Raw genomic sequence first — 21,048 nt, 5'->3', positions numbered from 1 at the left:
CAAATGTACGCAAACATATTAACAGACAACAAAGAATATAAGGAATTATGATCTGTCATGAAATTAACACTTACGCTTTCGCATAGCAACGCGAATGTTGAAAGTGGATTTTTTGTAAACAAAGACTTACTAGTGGAAAATTTGCATGAAGAGACAGTTGTGACTCAAAGAATGCTGTATGACTCAGTTTATGTAGAGGGTGATCCATTAAAAGTGAACGTGACCAACAAGATGCTTCAATATGTACGTTGCTCCCACTCAAGATATACTGATGCATTACAGAAAAAGAAAAGTGAACAATCAGATGAGCATAGAAAGAGACTGCAGAAGAGACACATTCAATCTCAAATAAGAGAACTTGAAGCTAAGAAGTCCAAGGTTATTACAACTTTATCTCGCGAGGAATTATCAGACTTGCGAAAATTTTTGTAATTATGTATCATCAGTGCAGAAAGCTCTCTTGACAGACAGAAAATATATATCTGTAGTAAGTCTTACAAATAGTCAAACTGATGATAAAATGTTTTAACTTCTGAATCCGTCCATTAACAACTTTAATGATTGTAAATGTTTACTATAATTACTTCTGTGAAAAGGAAAAATAATAGATTACTTATAGCAATAAATAAAAATAAACAGCCATACCCTATCCAGGGTGAAAAGTGAAGTCAGGCTCAGATTGAAAATGTTGAGCACTTTCATAAATTCATCGGCAACATTATTGACCAGAAAATTTATATAAATAGCGTACAGGTTATTTTCATATATTATTTTAAGTTACCAGATTTCACTTTTTGCCTTATCCGGCTATTTGGTAGGGGGAATTTCATAATTTAAAAAAGTTTTGTTTCTTTTCCTTCATGTGCAAATTCTATTTTTCTATGCACTGGTACAAATATGTGCTACAAAATGGTGTACCTGGAAATTTCTGAGAAGTGACCTGGAAAACCTGGAAAAGTCAGGGAATTTGATCTTGGAAAATGAGTGGGAACCCTGTACAAATGACAATCTCATCTTCCACATGGGCAGTGCACCACCACACCGTGGTAATGTTATAACTTCATTGTTGGCTGACCACGGTATTGAACTTCTGCCACATCCACCGTGCTAACCAGATTTAGCCCGGAGTGACTTCAAGCCTCAAGGATTCTCTTCGTGGATGCCATTTTGCCAGTAGATTATCCCTGGGAAGAGCTCTTTTCCAGTATCTGAAACATAACCGCAAAAATGACTATGCTACATGCTACACAATATAGTTTAGAGTGTTGTTTCCAACTGGATAAAAGATAAGTTGTTAAATAAGTAGAAGAAACTAGCACTCACCTTATTTTAGCATGCCCCCCTCCTTCCCTTATGAACTCTGGCCCTAAAAATCCTAACCCTGATTATAACATTTGTTTTTACATGTCGATATAATCTCATTGATTTTTTTTTTTTTTTTTTTTTTTTTTTCAGGTTTTCTTTCTGTGATCTAGCGGGTTCAGAAAGAGCACAAAAGACTGGCAATCTTGGTGGAAGACTAAAGGAAGCAGCTAATATTAATACTTCTTTACTTGTGTTGGGAAAATGCATTAGTGCTCTTAGGTACGTACATGAAAAGTCATTTTTGTGCGTTCCGAGTTGTATTTGTAATCATATCTGATGTTTCGTTAAATGTAAGTTGTTAATTACCTTCTACATATGAATATTGTCACGTGGAGTGATCGGTATCTTTCTAACAAATTGATCCTAATAGTATAGGGGGGACAAAGACGACGAAAACTTTATGTTTGGTAGTAGGTTCCACATAACATCAAAATACTGTGTCTTCTACGTATAATTCTAAATGCAAGTGGATGAAAATTACAATGTTAGAGTTACTGAGTTCGGCCATAAACTACAGTCAAAATAGTAAAATCACATATATAATCCGATGATGAATTTTTAGTTAGTTTTCATAGTTAGAAAATTCGAATCTGTATTTTTACAACATTGTAAATAATAAGCGACGAAAATGGAAGTTTTAAAACATAGAGAATAATTTCAAAGTAGAACTTACCTAATATAAATAAAATAAAGAGTTTGTTTGTGTGTCTGTGTGCGGCCTGGGAACCAGAGGAGTAGACCGAGAGTTATCAAATTTTCGTCACGGGTACTTTGGTTCAGGCGTTTTTTTTTTATTTATTTATTTCAAAATTCGAATCAGGGGGCCTCGGGGGAAGGGGGCGTTTATTGGGAGAGGTAAAAGTAGTAGAAAATGACTGGTATTAGTGTCAAATTCATAGTATTTGCGGTCGCTGAGATCAATGGTAAACCTCCGATCGCATTAACTTCTAAATTCACCACATTCGGTTATAAGCCAGGGGAAGGAATACCGAGACATGTAAAAATAATCCAAAATGACGATATCAGTATCAAATCCATTAGTAAAATAAGAGCTTTTACTTTCGTTTTTCAGTTTGTTTACATAGATATTTCATCTGACCCGTGCGAAAAACACAACCGGCTATCTTGAAATTTGCACATGAATTTAAATTAAAAAACTAAATAATGTTCACGTAATAACAAAAAAATAATTAAAAAAAAAAAACATGTAATAGCCTATATACATATAGATCGAACAAATAAACATTTCATTATATGGGTACATTTGCAGGACGTGAAATCAAGATTTATAACAGCAAAAGGTCGGGCTGTTATAATTTTTAAGCATCTTGCTCTGAAGTTACGTGTTTTGGATCAACTTTATATATTTATACAATTCTTATAGGAAGGATTAATGCGTGTAGGAAAAAGCTTATATGTAAATTGATGTTCATGTATAGAAAGATGTAATCCTCTGAATACTAATAAAAAATCTCTTTAAATCGGTTATTTACCTTATCAACTTAGATGTAGAATTGTTCGGTAGAAATGTTTGCCTTGGAAATACATAAAAGTTTAGGACAAATGCACGATTTCTGATTATATATAGATTTGTGCAGTAAATATAATCTATAAAAGCAAATATTTCAAATTTATCACTATGTACAAGTGGTTAGATTTCTCTATTCTTCTATATGTTTTTATGTTCTTGTTAAGTATCTGATCCAAGCAGGTTGTCCACATTCTGGAAAGTCGGGGAAAAGTCATTGAAGTAAAAATGTGTCAGGGAAAAAATCGATTTAGGTCCATTGTTCAGTTATTGAATTTACGAAATAGTAAAAACAGAAATGGAGAGAGAGAACAAGACCAGCTATGAGGAAGGTGGAGACTGGGGTTTCTTTCTTTTTTCTTATTTTAAATTATTCAGTGGTCAGCGAAATCTGGAACTTTGGTCATGGAAAATCAGGGAAATTTTTTGGCCAAATTGTGAGTACACCACCCTGCCAAGGCTTCATGCTGAATGCTAAAGACAGGCGTAAAGTATATGTTCATGTATCTTACACTATCCTCGGTAGAAATGTATATGGTACACCTTTCTTTATTCTCCAGTTACTATACCTGAAATTTAATTCACTCGAGATTTTGCGATAGATAATATTTTAAAAACTCATGTAAAATGTATAGAGAAAGCTAGAACTCATTCTTTCTCTTATTTTATTTTACTTTAAGGGAGAGACAAAAAACCAAAGATAATAAGATAAGAGTGCCATATCGAGAGTCAAAATTAACGAGGATACTGTGGCCATTTCTCGCCGGAAGAGGGAAAACTAGTATTATTGTGAACGTATCGCAAAGTCCAAATTTACACGATGAATCCCTCAATGTACTTAAGTTTTCTGCAATTGCCAAAGAGGTAAGTATCCGTTATTATTATTATTATTATTATTATTATTATTATTATTATTATTATTATTACCACCTATGGCCAAAGAAGTGCGATGTATAGTGTAATCTTCAGGCGTATTTTGTCTTGTAAAATGGAAATAGTGAAGAATTTGTAATGACCGTGGTGGTATGTCATACTGTCTTTTTTGATGATTGGTGTACTTTATGATACCCTGTAGAGGACTAGTTTATAGATAAGTAGACCACCAATGATTTCTGAAATGAACAGTAGCTCTCAAACCTAAAATGGCTGATCATCCCTAGGATACACAATAAGTAAATGTACAGTCTCACGTGATAACACGAAGCATTTGTATTTTAATCAGTTTAAGTATATGTGTGTGATGACTTCGAGAAATTTTTAAATGAAACACATGGGAGGGTTCTTGCCTACTTACGGAATCTTTTTGAAAGAAAAGTAAAAGTACTTCACTTCTCAAAACTGAACCAGACTTCTTAGAAGTACGATACATAGTTCATAAACTCACCAAAGATTTTAATTAGTCGACCTTCCTAGAGTAAAAACTAAAATGAAATTCTTGACCACTATAATTCACTTATCCAGATAGTTCAAAATTGTAATGAAGTCGGCTTGAAAAAAGAACGAAGCACAGGTTATAATATAACCACTGTTTTTAATTTCTTGACTTCAGTGAATTTAAAGTAAATTTATGATAACTGTAATTCACTTCTCAACTAAAGGGTGAGGCATAAGTCTGTTCAGACCCCTTTAGCACACGAACGGCTTGGCGTTCACACTTGGTTCATGGTATGTTATTCGGGTGGGTAATGGACCATATTGCACGACATGGTTGCCATGGCGGCTATCTTGGAAGCCGCCACCTTGGATCCAACTTTGGATTTTTAAATGGGAAGGGACATGACACGAGCTCGATCTCAGGGAAACAGTGATGCCATCCATTTTCACCTACTGTTATTGGTTAATGACTTATTGCGTCACAAGGGTGAAATTTGTCATTACAGCATGTGCTCTATGTGCTTTCTTTCTTGAGCAAGACACACTGCAAGTCGTCTCTGCCATTCCGCATGGATTCGCAACAGTATGTCTGGGTGACGGTTTCACAACATGGCATAATTCGCTGCATCAAATGGTAGATATCAGGGGTGGGTTCTTGATAAACCAGGATCTTCAGATGGCCCCAGAGGAAGAAGTCTAGCGGCGTAAGATCTGAGGATCATGGTGGCCACTCTATCGGTCCCCGTCACCCTATCCAATGTTCCCGAAATTGTCTATTGAGCCATTGGCGTGTACATAACGCATAATGAGGTCTTGCTGGAAAAAGGATGGGAAATCACCGTCCTCATTCAAGAGAACAGGGAGCACATCATCCTCGAGTAGATCACGATATTTCTCATCAGTCAGTGTGCCGTGGGTGAAGTACGGTCCAATAATGCGCGTCACCCAGATTCCACACCACATCATCACCTTTTCCCCACCCACCTCTTTGCTGTCTTGGCCCCAATGTGGGTTTATGTCACTCCAGTATTTGTAATTTTATTTATTGACCTCTCCGTGGACGAAAAATAATGTCTCATCACTCCAAAGAACACGTTGTGGGAACACGGGATCCTCCTCACACATTTCTGTGGCGATTCAGCAAACTGCACTCGCCTGTCTGGATTATCATCTGTTAACCGCAGCTGGAGTTGCAGCTTGTATGAGTGCCACTTGTTTCCATATAGCACTCTTAACACTGATCGCAGACTGATTTCTGTTATAGATTCCATACGACGAGAACTGCGTTTTGGGCTTTTCACAATAGCAGCCAACACTTCTTTCGCCTTGTCGTCGGCAGTAGCGGTCCGTGTGCGTCCAGATCGATCCTTGCCGTGCACCGAACCCGTCTCATGGAACTTCTTCAACAAGTTGAACACTGCAACGTATGAGATGTTCTCCCTCTATGGGTGGGATGCATTGAACCCAGCCGCAATCACCCTGACAGATCGTCCACCACTCTTCTATACGACCTCGATTCTTTCTGGGATTGTTAGCGACATCTTACATCACCTGAAACAACAGAGAAAAACACGCTGTAATGCCAAATTTTCATCCTTTGTGACGCAAAAACTCCTTAACCAATAACTGGAGGTGAAAATGGACTGCACCACTGTTTTCCATGAGATCGAACTCGTGTCAAATGATACCCCACATGCCCCCCTTCCCATTTAAAACAAAATCCAAAGTTGGATACAAGATGGCCGCCAGGGCAACCAATTCGTGCAATATGGCCTATTACCCACCCGAACAACATATACTATGAACCGAGTGTGAAAGCCAAGCCATTCGTGTGTTACAGGGGTGTCAATCGACTTCTGCCTCACCATGTAGTTTAAGATCTAACCACAAAATAAAGTGATTCTTCCTACTACTCTCTTGAATGTTGTTGGTTAATAGGTGTCAGCTCACACTGAAATTTTGGTTAAATTACAACGTGATATAAGGTAAGACTACATTTGAGCCCTTAAAATCGTATTAAAATTAAATCAAGCATTTAAGAAGCATAAATGTCGAATTATTTTGCAATGTGCTGTATATAATGGAATGCAAGTTTCATTAAATGATAGTTAGGTTCGATTCTGACCTCTTCATTACAGCTGAATCAAAAATCAATCAAAATGATTCTGTATTAGTGCTGGATATCTAAATTGCAACTGAAATGTTATTATTTACTCGATATCTAGGTCAGTAATTCTTGACTTTTTTCTCATGACACAGACCTCCTTTGAGTGTACCCATGACACACTAACGTAATTAATGAGACAGATCCTCATTGATAACTAGTGTCAATTGTTGCTCGACTTTAGAAAATAAACATTTTTAGGTCTTTGTGATATTGTTCTTGTTCCTTTTATTTATTTATTTATTTATTTATTTATTTATTTAATTTATTTTTAATTACTTTCTACCTTCCTTGTCATACTGCCTTCAAAGTTCCCAGTATACACGCTGAATCTCTCGGCACACCGGTAAGAATCATGGATCTAGATGGTAAGAATATTGTAAATTTCTGAACTAACCTCTGATAGGTTTTCTTTGTACTGATGGCTTGATTTATTTTAAATATTTATAAAGAAAATTACGTGAGGAAGAATTTACCTCTGAACACACTCCTTCAACTTCATTATTTTTTTCGTACGATTTGTTTCTTTCTCTTTAACAGTTCGTTATTTAACTTTGGTTCAGTATATAGTGCATACTCAGATCTTATAGTGTAATTTACTGTATAGTGAGTGATTCGATGTTACATGAAAGTTACATTCTTCAGGTTTTGTTGGAGACTAAGAGAGAGTCAGCACCAAGGTACTCGAGGTTCTCGCAGTTCGCTAACGCACAAGTGATGAAAAGTACAAATATTTGGGAGTCTGCACTGGCGTCAGATGGTAGGTTTACGAAATACTGTTTTTTTTTTTTTTTTTTTTTTTTTTCTGAAATATTTTATTTTTTTCCTTATTAGTAATCTTAAAGAAAGGAAAAAAATCGAGGCACAAGGGCTCAGTGGAAGTGCTCAGCTCTGGTACTTGAAAGTCTTTCTTTCGATCCCAGTTCTCACTAAATGGGCTTTCTGTTCGAGAAATACGGTCTGCGTAGTTTTTCCTCGGGGTTCCCCGTTTCCTCCAACTTTCTTCGTTCCATCATTTCGTTCATTTACCATCTGCACAATCTCCTTTAGTCTTAGAACATAATCGTGAGAGTTAAGCTTAAAAAAAATGTTTCAGTGGATTTTCTCGGTGTTCTCCTATTTCCTCCCACATTCGTATTCCACAAATTCTTCCATAATCACTCACATTCATTAATCACCTGTCTCCTTTAGCATAAAGGACATAACCATGAGACAAAAGTTAATAATTTCGTTTTATTTCAATAAAAGCGTCTGCATTACGTAGTCTAATATATTTATAAGCAAGTAGGGTAAGTGGGACCGCGGTGGCTCAGTGGTAGAGCGTTCACCTCTGGTACATAGGGTCCTTGGTTCAATCTTAGCCCGCGCCAAGTGAGCTTTGTGGTGGACAGACATCGTGTGTGTGAAGTTTCTCAGGGTTCTCCCGTTTTCTCCCACTTTTTTCATTCTCCATTTCATTCCTTTGTCATCATCACCGTCTCCTTTAGCCTAACCGGCATAATCGTGGGACGTAAAACTTACAGACTTCCTTTCATTTCATTTGAAGTAAAATAACCATATGGTAAAATTCTGAATTCCTAATAATATCTTTGTGAAGATGTAGAAAAACAAAATGAAATTGCACTTATAGTGGCCGGTTAGAATTCTCTTAACCTTCCTAATGCAGGACTAAAACCTAGCTATTGTATTAGAGTTGGTTTGGTTATTTCGCCGTTGGTATATAGTAAGGATATGTTCGTGACTTGTAATTTGCATTCGATGTGTCATAATTAGCAGTTGAGTTATTAAATGTTGGATAACATCATTTCTAGACTGAGTAAATTTAGATAGGTATAAGATCAAAAAGATGGAAATTTAATTGCTGCTGCTGTTTTCTTGAAGGAGAATTTCGTCAAAATTCATATAAATTTTCGTGAATTTTTAAATAGTTTTAACCTTCAATAGAGATGTATATTTCCAATAACAAAAATCATATATAAGATTATTCAAAAAGCGCGTCGGTTTTGGATCGTCTGGCAATTTTTTGTCTCTCTTTTATCGACATTGTTTTGTATTGTTGCTCTACCCACAAACATTCCGATTGTCGCCTTAGTCTGAATTTCTCGCATTTCTTCAGTCTGTATCTGGCCATGAAGCAGTGTACTATAGCGCAACGTGTGCTAATTGTGAAAACTTTTTATCAGATCGGAGAAAGTTATGCAGCAACTGTTAGGAGACTTTGCGCGGCTCTAGGGTGAAATGAGGCAGCGAATGAATCAACAGTTCGCAGACTTATGAAAAAGTTCATTGAAACGGGTTCAACAGTGAACATTAAAAATCCTAGGCGTCGTCGTAGTGGTCGTTCTGCGCAAAACATTGCGGTGGTTCGTGACAGTGTGGCTGTTAGTCAGGCAGTCATAGCCAATTTCACGAACAGAATTATTGCATGCCAGCGCAGTAGAGGTGGTCATATGCTCGACGTCATTCACCATACGTGTGTGTGATGTGAATGGGAATGTGTGATGAACATATTTATGAATTTTGTTAGTGTGTTTTGAAAAAATAAAGTTCATTATTTGATGTGACAAAACCGGCGCGATTTTTTGAATAATCCTTTATTAACAGCTGTTACAAAAATTTAAAAAAAAAAAAAAATCTCAAAATAGATACTAGAAGGAAGGGAAGTTAAAACTTGATTATTTTTTTATGTTGGAACGAGAGTGACAAGTCATCCGCGTGCTGTAAGTAGGAATTGAAGAAAATTCAGTCCCATTTCCAAGATTCCCCTTCCTTCAGTCCGCAACAACACGATGGCTCAGTGGTTATCTCTAGAAGAGAAAAAGATCTTTGTTCGGTGCCAGCTCGTGGTGAGCCATCATGTTCGTGGATGTTTCTCTATGTTTTTTTTTTCTCACCGTTGCCTTTATTCTATCAATTCTCTTGCCAACATAGCATAATTGTTCAACGCAGGAGGGGACCGCGGTGGCTCAGTGGTAGACCGTTCACCTCTCATGCATGGGGTTCTTGATTCGATCCCAGCTTGCGCCAAATGAACTTTGTGGTGAACAAAGACCGTGTGCGTGGGTTTTCTCGAGGTTCTCCTATTTTCTCCCGCTTCCACCATTTCATTCATTTCTCATTTTCTCATCATCATTACAATCTCCTTTAGCCTAGTCGGCATAGCCATGGGACATAAAACTTTGTATATATATATATATATATATATATATATATATATATATATGTGTGTGTGTGTGTGTGTGTGTGTGTGTGTTTGTGTTTGTTCAACGCAGGGCAAGGTAAGAATGTTGAAGAAATTTAATTTTTTTCCCTTTAAAAAAAAAAAAAAAAAGTAACATTAAAATTAGACTTGTGTCTTGTATCGTAAGTTTGTCACACTGCAGTAACGAAGGTCCCGTAAAGGATTACTAAACACAATGAAAATAATTGCAGTGCGAATAATTTTGAAGTAAAGTTATACCTTTAAAAAAATGCACTTAAATTGATAGTTTTCCTTTGTTTTCAATTAGTTATTACGGAGGAAGAAGAAACAGTTGAAAAGACTGCTAACGAGACTAAGGCAGAAGAAGAACGTGAAACTTACAAGGTAAGTGATTGAATTGATATTTGGAATTAATTCATATATACCATATTAAAAATTGCATATTCAAAATGTATTCTGGATATCGTTGCTTGATTAAATATCAAATCATTCATTTACTTTTGCAACTAGTTAGCAAATACGTAAGATATTCAGTCAGCAGTTCCAGTTTTACTATATATTACAGTGTGTCAGAGTTACCAGTGGTGGTATTGTATTTTAACGAGTCGCGGTGCAATTTACTGACATATGGAACTTTTAATAAATATTATATTAAAGTATTCTGTTGATTAAAAACTCGGACTTGTGGCAGACTACAAGTTCCTAGGATATTGAAAGTTTTTTCCGAGAACTAGCCATAAATTTCTTTCCTGTGTCATATATACATTTAGTATGTTAGAACCTTTATTATTATTATTATTATTATATTATTATTATTATTATTATTATTATTATTATTATTATTATTATTATTATTATTATTATTATTATTATTATTATTATTATTATTATTACAGAATGTAAGAATTCATGGATAAACAGTCCTTAATCCTATATATAAAAATTTTTGTTAGTTTGGCCTGTATACAAATCCACACGGTCGGCTTCGAATACTTCTAAGTAACTGTATAGAAGAGACCTAGACTATTTAGAAATATTTTATGCTTACCCTAAGGTGAAAGGAAGGGGGTTTAAAGGTAAGAGGTCTTCAGGTGAGCCTCAAATCCACAACCGATTCCACTTCCAAATTTTTATATACCTCGCGATACATCCACGAAGATGCGTGCTAGTTGTTTTTTCTTTTACTTTTCCGTGTGCGTGGGTTTTCTAGGGGTTCTCCCGTTTTCTCCACTTTATTCATTCCACCATTTCATTCATTTCTCATAATTTAAGACGATGTATTGAATCCGCGCGCATGAAAGTTGGGGGTCCGATCGGACCTAGTCGTGTATTCTTGGATTATGGGCAAGGGGATAAATTACAGTTGAACTGGCAACTCGGATAGTCATTTGTTCATTATTATATGAAGAAGCATGGGAGAAGTTGGATGAGTTCCCGTTGCTTTTAGTGTTAATAAGTAGTTTCTTTGTGCAATGAAAAACGAAGAAATATGCGCAGATCAGCAAATTGACGGAGACTTCAGAACACTGGTATATTTATTAAAAAAAAAAAAAAGCAAGTCATTCAAAAAGCAACACGTAGGTCCGATCAACCCTATAAAAACAGTAAATACTTGTTAATTGATATTCAGCGCCTCTAGCGGCGTTAATCAGCAACATCTAACAACAAAACCTACAGCATAAATATTCCGATATAGTGTGTGATAGAAACACTACAGTTCATTAACACTAGATGCAGCACTTTAAAATACAAGGCTCTAACGACAACTCGACGAATTAGAAATTGTGAGTCCGATCGCACCCAAATGGCAGCTAAAGTGTTAAATATGCTAACAGTGTATTATGAAATTACTGTAAAATACTTTTAAAAATTGTTAAAGTTCAGCACCGAGTCTATATGAGACGTGAACCTGAAGTTCAAGGTGGAATCCAAACTACCGTATTGCGTTCAGGAGTTTAATGCTCTTTCAATGAGAATTGAACCCGGGCGCACTCGCTAGCCCCTATAATAGTGGGGAGGGCTGCTTGGTAAATATTCGTTAACAACTCATTTAATGATACTTTCTTACTAAAGTCTGTTTCAGGCAACCTGATAGAAAACTCCCCTACCTCCCCACCACTTCAGAAGGGGAAAGCAAGTCTTTGACCTTCACAGGGAGGGAAGCTTTTCTAATAAACATAATCGTGAAAACTAAATTCGTGCGTCAATTCGCTCGCTCCTGATGTGAAGAAAGCACTGCTATTCTTGTTAGCTATCAACCCCGAGTAACAAACAATTACTGTTTTTAATTTTTGTCTTGTAGAAAAGTATTGCATATTATTTATGTACTAAAGTTTACCCTACTGTAAAACATTTCATTGTCCTAACAAATATCAAAAATATTAAAATCAATAAGAGCTTAATCTGCCCAATTTTGTATGCATGTGGAAGCTGATCCCTAACATGAATACAAGAACGGGAACTGCGGGGTTTCGAAAATAAAATGTTGATAAAATATTTGGAGCAAAAGAGGCATACATTCAGGTGAATTAAAACCTATACTAGCTTTTACTTCACAACAAATACAGGTCACATAGTATTATAGAAATAGCAAAGTTAATACATATAAGATAAGCATGACACGTTGCTTGTGTAGGAAATAAGTAAGTCACCAAATCAGTCAGCGAGTAACTCACCAAATCTTACTCGAAAAGCCCAGGAGATGGGCGAAAGAGAAGGCTTCCGGACAATGTAAAGCATTATCTTTAAAGGATGGTTAATAACAAACATGGTACATTGACTTTCCGTAGATTAATATGTAATGGAAATGTTTGTTTCTGCTACGATAAGCCTTTGAGCTCTTTAAGTCAAGGCGTTCGTTATTTTTGTATAATTAAACCAACTTGTATTTAGTTTTTACTCTCTCCCTCTCTCTTATACAATAATCAACTGTTGTTACAACATTAGACTACCCTGCACGCCTGGGGCCGCGGTGGCTCAGTGGTAGAGCGTTCACCTCTGGTGCATGGGTCCATGGTTCGATCCCAGCTCACACCAAGTGAACTTTGTGGTAAACAAACACCACGTGCTTGGGTTTCCTCGGGATCTCCAGTTTCCTCCCACTTTGTTCATTTCACCTTATTTTTTTCTCATCACCAGTTTCTCCTTTAACCTAGTCGGCATAATCGTAGGATGTAAAACTTCAAGATTTCATTTCATTTTATATCCTGCACTCCATAACCGTCCCTCTTGCAAGTTAAATAGTGCAAATGATTATTCCTATTAATGGAGACCGATAATATTTCTAAGACAATAAAGCGTCATTTTTCCCCTCTTCTGCAAGAGAGACTCAGCAAACAAAATTATTATTGGAGCACTATTATCAGTAAATATATGGTTCTTTTCCTTTTTGTTCTTTTTAATGTAAGAATATGTTAATAAGAGAGGAAATGAGGAGTGTTTTTTTTTTTTTTTTTTTAATCATTTCAGGTTCTATTATCATCTTAACGCTCTGATAATTTACCCATACAAATTGTACGTGGTTTTCGATTTTACAACGTGTACGTTGGTTTTCTCGGGGTTCTCCCGTTTCTTCCCACTTTCTTCATTCCACCATTTTATTCATTTCTCATCATCATAGTCTCCTTTAGCCTAGCCGGCATAATCGTGGGACGTAAAACAAATATTTCATTTTCGGTTTTCGATTTTACATTATCAAATTATTGTATCAATAAGTAAATATTCATTCAGTTGCCAATCCTTCTATCCCTTGGCATTCCAACATTATGTCACAACTCCGACTGCCAAAAAGAAGGAAAATAACAATACAACCGTTAAAATTTTCATTATAATAAGACGTCTTCCTTGCCTCACTAATACAAGTAAATGTAATTCAGTGTTTTAAAATACGCAGTGTTATTATGAAAGTTGTTTTTATTATGTAGACATATTTATATACACTCTATAGGCCTACCTTTTTGTGCGGCGACTGATGGTGGAAGACGGAACGCTAACATTCTCCTGTACTTGAGCGTTGTGGGGGGGGGGGGGGAACTCCCAGGTTACGTGAAACAGATTATAGTGTTGTAGGTCACTGGACAGATCTCTGTAGCTTATAATAAAGTAATTTTCAGGAAACTTTTATTCTGCGAACGAGACTTTTTTTCTTTCTTTCTTTCGGTTTCCTTTATACCAAAGCAATCTGAACTACTATTGGAAAATAAATTTATTGTTTTAGTTTGGTGCTATATGGTTGCAGAAATGCGTGGTTTGTGCTAGGCTGATCAGAAAATACTATATAAATTGTACAATTCTATCCATGAACGCTCTAGGATAAATTGAAGGGCAACGTGACTTAGTAATACTCATATTTAGAGTGAAGGAAGAATTCAAATATTTTATTCGTGGTGGTGTGTTGGTGTCCTGCAGTTGCACTACATATAGAACTATAATCGATTTGATTATTTTGAGATTTTACAAACTTCAGATTTTAGTGAATGACGCTTATTATGTCTTTCATAAATGTTTAAAAAGTCAAGAGTAGTACACTGAAGCGCGGGGAGCCTGTGTACTCACTAAGTCTCAAGAGCACGCGAAATTTCAAACTGTATTCACAAACGGACCTTAAAAAATAACCCTTAAAAATAATTAAATTTGTCACCAGTCTTCTTTCCTTTAGGGCTTGTAGGACACTAATATATGATTTCGTATCGGTAAAATTATTTTTCTTTTCTTTTTCTTACTTTAGGACTTGATTTCCATAATCGAGAAACTTGAGGAGCAACTGAAGCAGGAGAAGAAAGAGAAACTAGAATTAGAACGACGGCTAAGAGTGGAATTGTGTGATGAGTTCGGCAAGATGCTTGTCAAAGTTCAAAAGACATACGAGTGAGTTATCTTATTTAATCATTTCTTTGTATAGTTAGATTGCATAATTTATTCTTTCAGCAAATAGAGTGGTATATAATTCAGTTTGCTTGGTAAATTCTACAATGATAGCGCTTGACGAAAGTTAAAATAGTCAAAGATGAGGCTTGTGTTAATCGATAAACTTCGGAGCGAAGTGCAAATCCTCATGCGTAGGTTTTGAGAAAGACAGTCTTGTGTATAAATATGGAACACAATAGTGTTAGCCTTAATTCGAGCCTTCAAAATGTATTTGGTACACTTTTTTCTGTGTGAGATAAGATAGAGGCAAGAATCAGGAAGTTAAATTGTGGTGGAACCGTTTGGAGAAAGGAAAATAGGATTCCTTTTATATACTGAATGATTTCATTGATTTCAATGAACAACCTCTTTTTAGTGATGTTTCTGAAAGTATGATTGCTTTTGAGGTCACTGGCATTTTAAGTAGTCTGTATTTTCCGATTTGTTATAAAAATAAAAATTAAAAAAAAAAAAGGCCAGGAACAGAAGTTTCGAAGTTGCAACTCGTCCACAAATATTGATATCATGTGCCTGTCATCGTCCTGTGATTACAGTAGTTGAGTTCTGCACTCCATTGTACCGGACTAACTTAACAGATCTTTATAACATTATTTTTCATTGTTCAAAACCCAAGTTTCATATGAGATACCTAGAAGGAAGGCGATAAGGATTACCGAAATAGTATAGTATATACACCGTATTTAGACTTAATAAATAAAAACTGAGTGAAGAACTCATGTTTAACTATTGTAATTGTTACAACGCTTTATTGTGAACCTAGTTTGATTTAACCGTTTTTAGGAAGATTGAAGAAAACCTGCGTAGTGTGGCTTTTTCAAAAGGAAAGTTTCTACCACTGTTTGTATTTATGTATGTACACTCATGTCCAAAATTATTGTCGCATATCTATAACTGTCTTCTTGTAAGAATATAATTTCATAATGATTTTGCAGGTTACTTTTAATACTGATACTATGTGTATAATTGGGAAATGTATATTTGTGGTAAATTTCATAGGAGAAGAATTATAAATACGAAAATTATAATGAATAAAACAAAATGTTTCTTAATGGACAAGAAAACTTTATTTTTGTTTTATTGTTGTTATTTTATGCTCTTTTGACATGAAATTTTTCACATACATGTCTTTGCCGATTATACACATACTAACATCATAAGAAATTCCGGGCGAATTCATTATCAAATTATATTCCTAGAACAACATATTTATAGATATGCGACAATAATTTTGGACATGAGTGTACCTGGTTTGTCCCTTTGGAGTAACTGCTTTGTTTTAATATTTTATTTCCTTCCTTTATTTCGAACAGTGAGAGATTGAAAGAAGAGCAAGCACGACAGGAAGAACTGTCTGAATGGCGAATCAAGAAGGTAGAGGAATTCTATAAGAACCAGAAGAGGCGACGAGTCAGTGACTCCTCGGATGACAGTACGGCGAGTGAAGACAGCGACGATGATGAAGTAAGTTGGTAAAGATGTCTTATGAATATTGTATATAGATACATCATTGAAGTGATTTCAATCAAGTGCCAAGTACTTTCAGAAAAATAATATAAAAATTATTTGGGAACATTCAATGAAACTTAAAAATTTTAGATGCAATTGTTTAATTTTTAAATTCGCTACTTTTCTTAACTTAAAGCATTTGTTTGTAAGTTAATTTTAATATTATTGATGTTGTAATAGATTTTCTGTTCTGGGAAATCTGTAACCTTTTCGATTGTCAAATATCGTTGCAATTATTCATAGGATAGAAATGAAAAATATTGGAGCAATTAAAACTGGTTAGAAATCTTTTTAGAGGGAATTGTATTCTAAGCGACGTGATACAAAGTATGGTGAAAGGAAAAAGAGAAAGACAAAGAAGGCAAAAATTTATGGATGATATTAATGACTTACTAGAAAAGTCGTGACTTTTTTTAAGGGTATTTTTATATAGAGAAAATATCAATCAATGATACGTCGTTTGCTTTGTTCGATAACTTTTTGTCATGATTCGGTGACCTAATTTCCCGTTCATAGAAGGACCTGTCTTTATGGGCGAGAATTCAACTTACTTACCGTGTAAGTAGTTTAGAAGAGAGCAAAACAAGTGGAAGTCTAACGATGTAGGGTCAAGCGAGTAGTGTGGATGTGGCGAGACATCCTATCGAAGCTTCAATAATTTATGACGTGTGAGCAAACTTGTGTGTGGTTTCGATTCGGCTTGATGGACAGTCTGAACGTTTCTGTATTATAAATTCGTTTAAATTGTCCGATTACCGACAATACACATTCATATTGATTGTTTGGTTCTTTAGTAGGAGCTGAAGAAACACACCTTTAAAATCCCACCTGAGATTATAATCCTCTGATGGTTTCGACGACGTTTGAATCGAATCATATCGGAACAAAACTGTTTGCGCACTATATTGTAAACAGTTCATTTCTCATCACAAGCTATCAGTCGCTGTATATATATAAACGTCTGTGACATGCTCATTAAACATGAAGATTTATGTTTAATATAAATCTTCATGTTTAATGAGCATGTCACAGACGTTTATATACAAAGTCAATTGAACTTCCCTTGAGTGCATGAGGAACAAAAACATCGAGCTTCCTTCTTGAATTGTTCGTGAACGCTTGAAAGATTGATGTTCAATGTCTCTGCAACCTCTTATTGTAATAGGTTTCAGTCGATTAGTGTATTTATTTTGTCATCAACCTCGATAGGCCTCCCTGATCGTGGAAGTCGTTGAGATCAAATGATCAAATCACCAGCAATACGAAATTTCAGTACAGTGAATCATCGTCTTCACTGACGTTCTTGGAAACATTTTCACTGAAACTTTGCGCAGCTTTTCACAAGCTTTACTTGCGTTCTTCACTTTGTGGAAGTCAAGCAGTAAAATGTGGTATTAAATTAAATATATATATACTTTGGTCTTTCATCAATTTGTTGTAAAATATGCAAAACTACAAAATCACTATATATATATATATATATATATATGGTATCCATAAAGTCCGTTGCCACCCCGTCTATCTTACGAAACGACTGCGAATATGAGAAAACGCAAAAACATGTATTTAAGAGGCTTCAATTTTGAGCTATAAAAGGTCCACTCCAGACACCCCCATATAGGGGTAGGTGGGGTCAACTTGAAAATTTTAAATGACAAAGGATGTCGAGTAATATATCGTTGGAAAGGTCTCGACAAGAAAAATATTTTGCCGAAAGTTTCAAGTCCCTATGTTGACCCCATCCAAAACGGCGGGGGTTAAAATTTCGTGTTCATAAAGTTCGTTGCTACCCCGTGTATCTGCGAAACGACTGCGAATATGAGAAAACGAAAATACACGTCCATAATTATTTTAATTGGTTGAAATTGTGTACTATAAAGGGTCCAGCCCAGACCCCCCAAATAGGAGTACAGGGGTAAACTTGAACATTTCAAATGGTAAAGGGGGTGGAGTAGTTTGAACGGGCTCGACAAAAGAAATTTTGCTGTATGTTCTGAATTTGCTAGGTTGCCGAAATCTAAAATGGCGGTGAAAATAAATTTCAGATTGAAGGCCAATCTGAAGAGGTCGGTCCTTAGCGCTTCGTGTTTCAGGAAACTTGTTCACAAGTTGGCGCACATACTGATGATTTACACTAGTTCGTTTGGTATACAATTCATTAAATCTTCGAGCAATCACACGGTAGTTTCGCCCATATTTTCCGAAAAGAAAAATAAGTTCAGTTATATCTTCAGCAGTGCGTGCTCCTTCGATACGATTCATTATGAATGTCGTAAGAAAATCTTCAGCAATACTCGAACACTCACATATAACCTCAAACTATCCTCGATAAAATGTCTTACAACAATACAGCGTTAACTACTTCATTTCAGTACTAATTGGAGGACTGCATCCAATTAGATTCATTTGTATGAAGATTGGATTCGACGAGAAGAAAGGCAGAACTACAACAATACTAAAATTTATGAGCACTGCAACGCATGACTCACCATTGTGTGTCAGAAGTGTAAAAGTTGCTAAGCAAAATAACATCCAAATGGCCAAATAAGATAGGTAATTGTACTTTTAATTGCTTGCGTTAGCCTAATTTCTCTTAAGATTGTCTCCGTCAAATGAATAACTTATTGGCCGATCACTCAACCGAAGGAAGAAAATAGCTAGGTTGTAGTCAAATCTGCTTCGACTAGAGGCAAATCTCAGGATGAACAAGTGATCCATTAAGATGTTTATGCAAAGATTGATTCACGCCAATGTAACTAATTTTAAGGTAATTTGGGACTGTGTATGTGGGTTGTTTAATTTTCAATTAGCGAAACTACATAGTTCTACATGTCTAAAACCTGCAGTGATTACTACTACTCTAAACTCTGGTAGTACTGATCTCTCCTTGTGAAGTCCATATTTTCTCAACTCTTTATTTCTACTTTTGAAATAACCATTTCTTAAAACCTTACTCTCCTGGCTATACAGTATAACAGCAAAATGGGCCTCCGTTTACAAAACTAGGGGTAAGATGCACAGAAACAGTCTCAACCTAATAACTCATCATTTTCTCGTTTACAAAATTATTTACAATACTTACACCATGCCTAAAAATAAATTTTAAAAAACGTAGAAGGATCATATTCACAAGCCATAGATATCTAAAGTCATCAAAGGTCCGAAATTTGATTTCACCGCCATTTTAGATTTTGGCAAAATAGCAAATTCAGAACTTACAGCAAAAAATCTTTTGTCGAGCCCGTTCAAACTACTCCACCCCCTTTGCCATTTGAAATGTTCAAGTTTAACCCCATACTCCTATTTGGGGGTGGGGTCTGGTGGAACTTTTTATAGCTCATAATTTCAATCCCTTAAAATAATAACGGGCGTGTTTTTGCGTTTTCTCATATTCGCAGTCGTTTCGCAGATACACGGGGTGGCAATGGACTTTATGGATACACTGTATATTATCAACGAATGATTCTTGAATTAGCGCCATCTGTTGCAAAATTTTGTTTTTTCCGATGACTCAATTGAACAGCTAACTCATACGCATGCCTGTGTTTTAAGTAAGTATTTTATGCCCCTGGACCCAAGCAGGTTTTGTGCTCAATTATTTGTTCGTATTCGTTTGTAAATATATATAGAATATCCTCGGTTGAGCTGTGGTATCAACTTCTTCGTTTTCAATATAGATCTTGTTTATTTTTTTTCCTTTCGTTTTTCTTTCTTGCATATGTCACTTCAATCTAATTGAAATTGGGGGCGCGGTGGCTCAGTGGTAGAGCGTTCACCTCCGGTGCTTGGGGTCCCTGGTTCAATTCCAGCTCGCGCCGTGTGGACTTTGGTGGACAAACACCGTGCTCGTGGGTTTTCTCGGGGTTCTCCCGTTTCCTCTCACTTTCTTCATTCCACCATTACACTCATCATCACTGTCTCCTTTAGCCTAACCGGCATAACCCTGGAACGTAAAACTTAAAGAAATCATTTCATTTTCAATCTAATTAATATACCTCCCGGGTCCCTGCTGCCCATGAGTAAATTCGGATCTCCTAGTACGTGAAAATAAAAAGATCGTCTTAAACGCATTGTGCATGGAAACTTATCGGTAAATGGTCTGCCAGTGTTTGATAAGTTTTTATTATTATTATTATCAAACTATTTTCATGTAATTTATACTTAGGTATTTTTACAGTTTACCGTCCTTTTCTTTCTTTGTGACCACTGCAATTTTAATAATAGTTGATTCGGATTGAAAGAGAGTTTTACATCCTTAAATGAACCCACCTTATACTTAAATTCACACAGATCTACACCGTACACTTGACCATACTCTCTGTGTATGCCGTATGTAGCCTCTATATCTTTCTTCCAGATTCTTCTACGTTTCCTCAGAAAAAGATGGGAAGACTTTCTCATCGTAACCATGAATACCATCACTCATTCTTCTCGCTGTTCTTAGCCGACTATAACACCTACCTTACTACATTCACTCCATTCCCTGCACAGGTATTTTTTCCTTTGTCATTATATATTAGTTTTTCACTTATAATTTCCATTTTTATCCCGTATTTCACTATGGAGCGAATTCAATGAAATTTAAAGAGCATAAAATGAGAAATTGGATCAGAAATCAAACCTTGCTCTCCAGACAACTGCGAGCCAGTGCGCTATTCCACTTCCTAACGAGGCTCACACTTCAACCTTTGTTGCCAATACTCAGATAACGTGACTCTTGATGCACTTGGACAGTCCAGTGATTAATGAACACCTATAGGGTGACGCAATACTTACCTGCCAATTTTGTAAAAAGTACTGAATAAAAAGACATAGAATTTTTTTTAATTTTTCTTTTCTTTTCTCCGTATCGGAGGAAGCTTATTTAACGAAGTGTACTCCTTAGTGTGTGTATTTTTTCGACTATTTGCTAATAAGTAATTTACATTATATAGAATTCTATAATATTATTTAAAAAAATATAAAAGTCGAAAGATGAGACAA

At 35.8% G+C, this 21,048-nt stretch overlaps 1 protein-coding gene across 1 annotated transcript in view; it reads left to right on the top strand.

The window, feature by feature from the left end:
- Positions 1 to 21,048, top strand: part of LOC145686588 (uncharacterized) — a 188,197-nt gene that overhangs the window by 53,159 nt on the left and 113,990 nt on the right. The window contains exons 9-14 of the mRNA XM_081760044.1: positions 1,456 to 1,584; positions 3,574 to 3,757; positions 7,077 to 7,191; positions 9,941 to 10,017; positions 14,360 to 14,499; positions 15,870 to 16,020. Coding sequence (XP_081616170.1) covers positions 1,456 to 1,584; positions 3,574 to 3,757; positions 7,077 to 7,191; positions 9,941 to 10,017; positions 14,360 to 14,499; positions 15,870 to 16,020 — 796 coding nt within the window. The remainder of the gene's footprint in view (positions 1 to 1,455; positions 1,585 to 3,573; positions 3,758 to 7,076; positions 7,192 to 9,940; positions 10,018 to 14,359; positions 14,500 to 15,869; positions 16,021 to 21,048) is intronic.

Source organism: Thermobia domestica, chromosome 5 (assembly GCF_964235325.1).
Source record: "Thermobia domestica chromosome 5, izTheDome1.hap1.1, whole genome shotgun sequence".
Classification (NCBI taxonomy): Eukaryota; Metazoa; Arthropoda; class Insecta; order Zygentoma; family Lepismatidae; genus Thermobia; species Thermobia domestica.
Note: the sequence above shows the minus strand (reverse complement) of the source record. Positions and strands in the feature narration are given on the sequence as shown.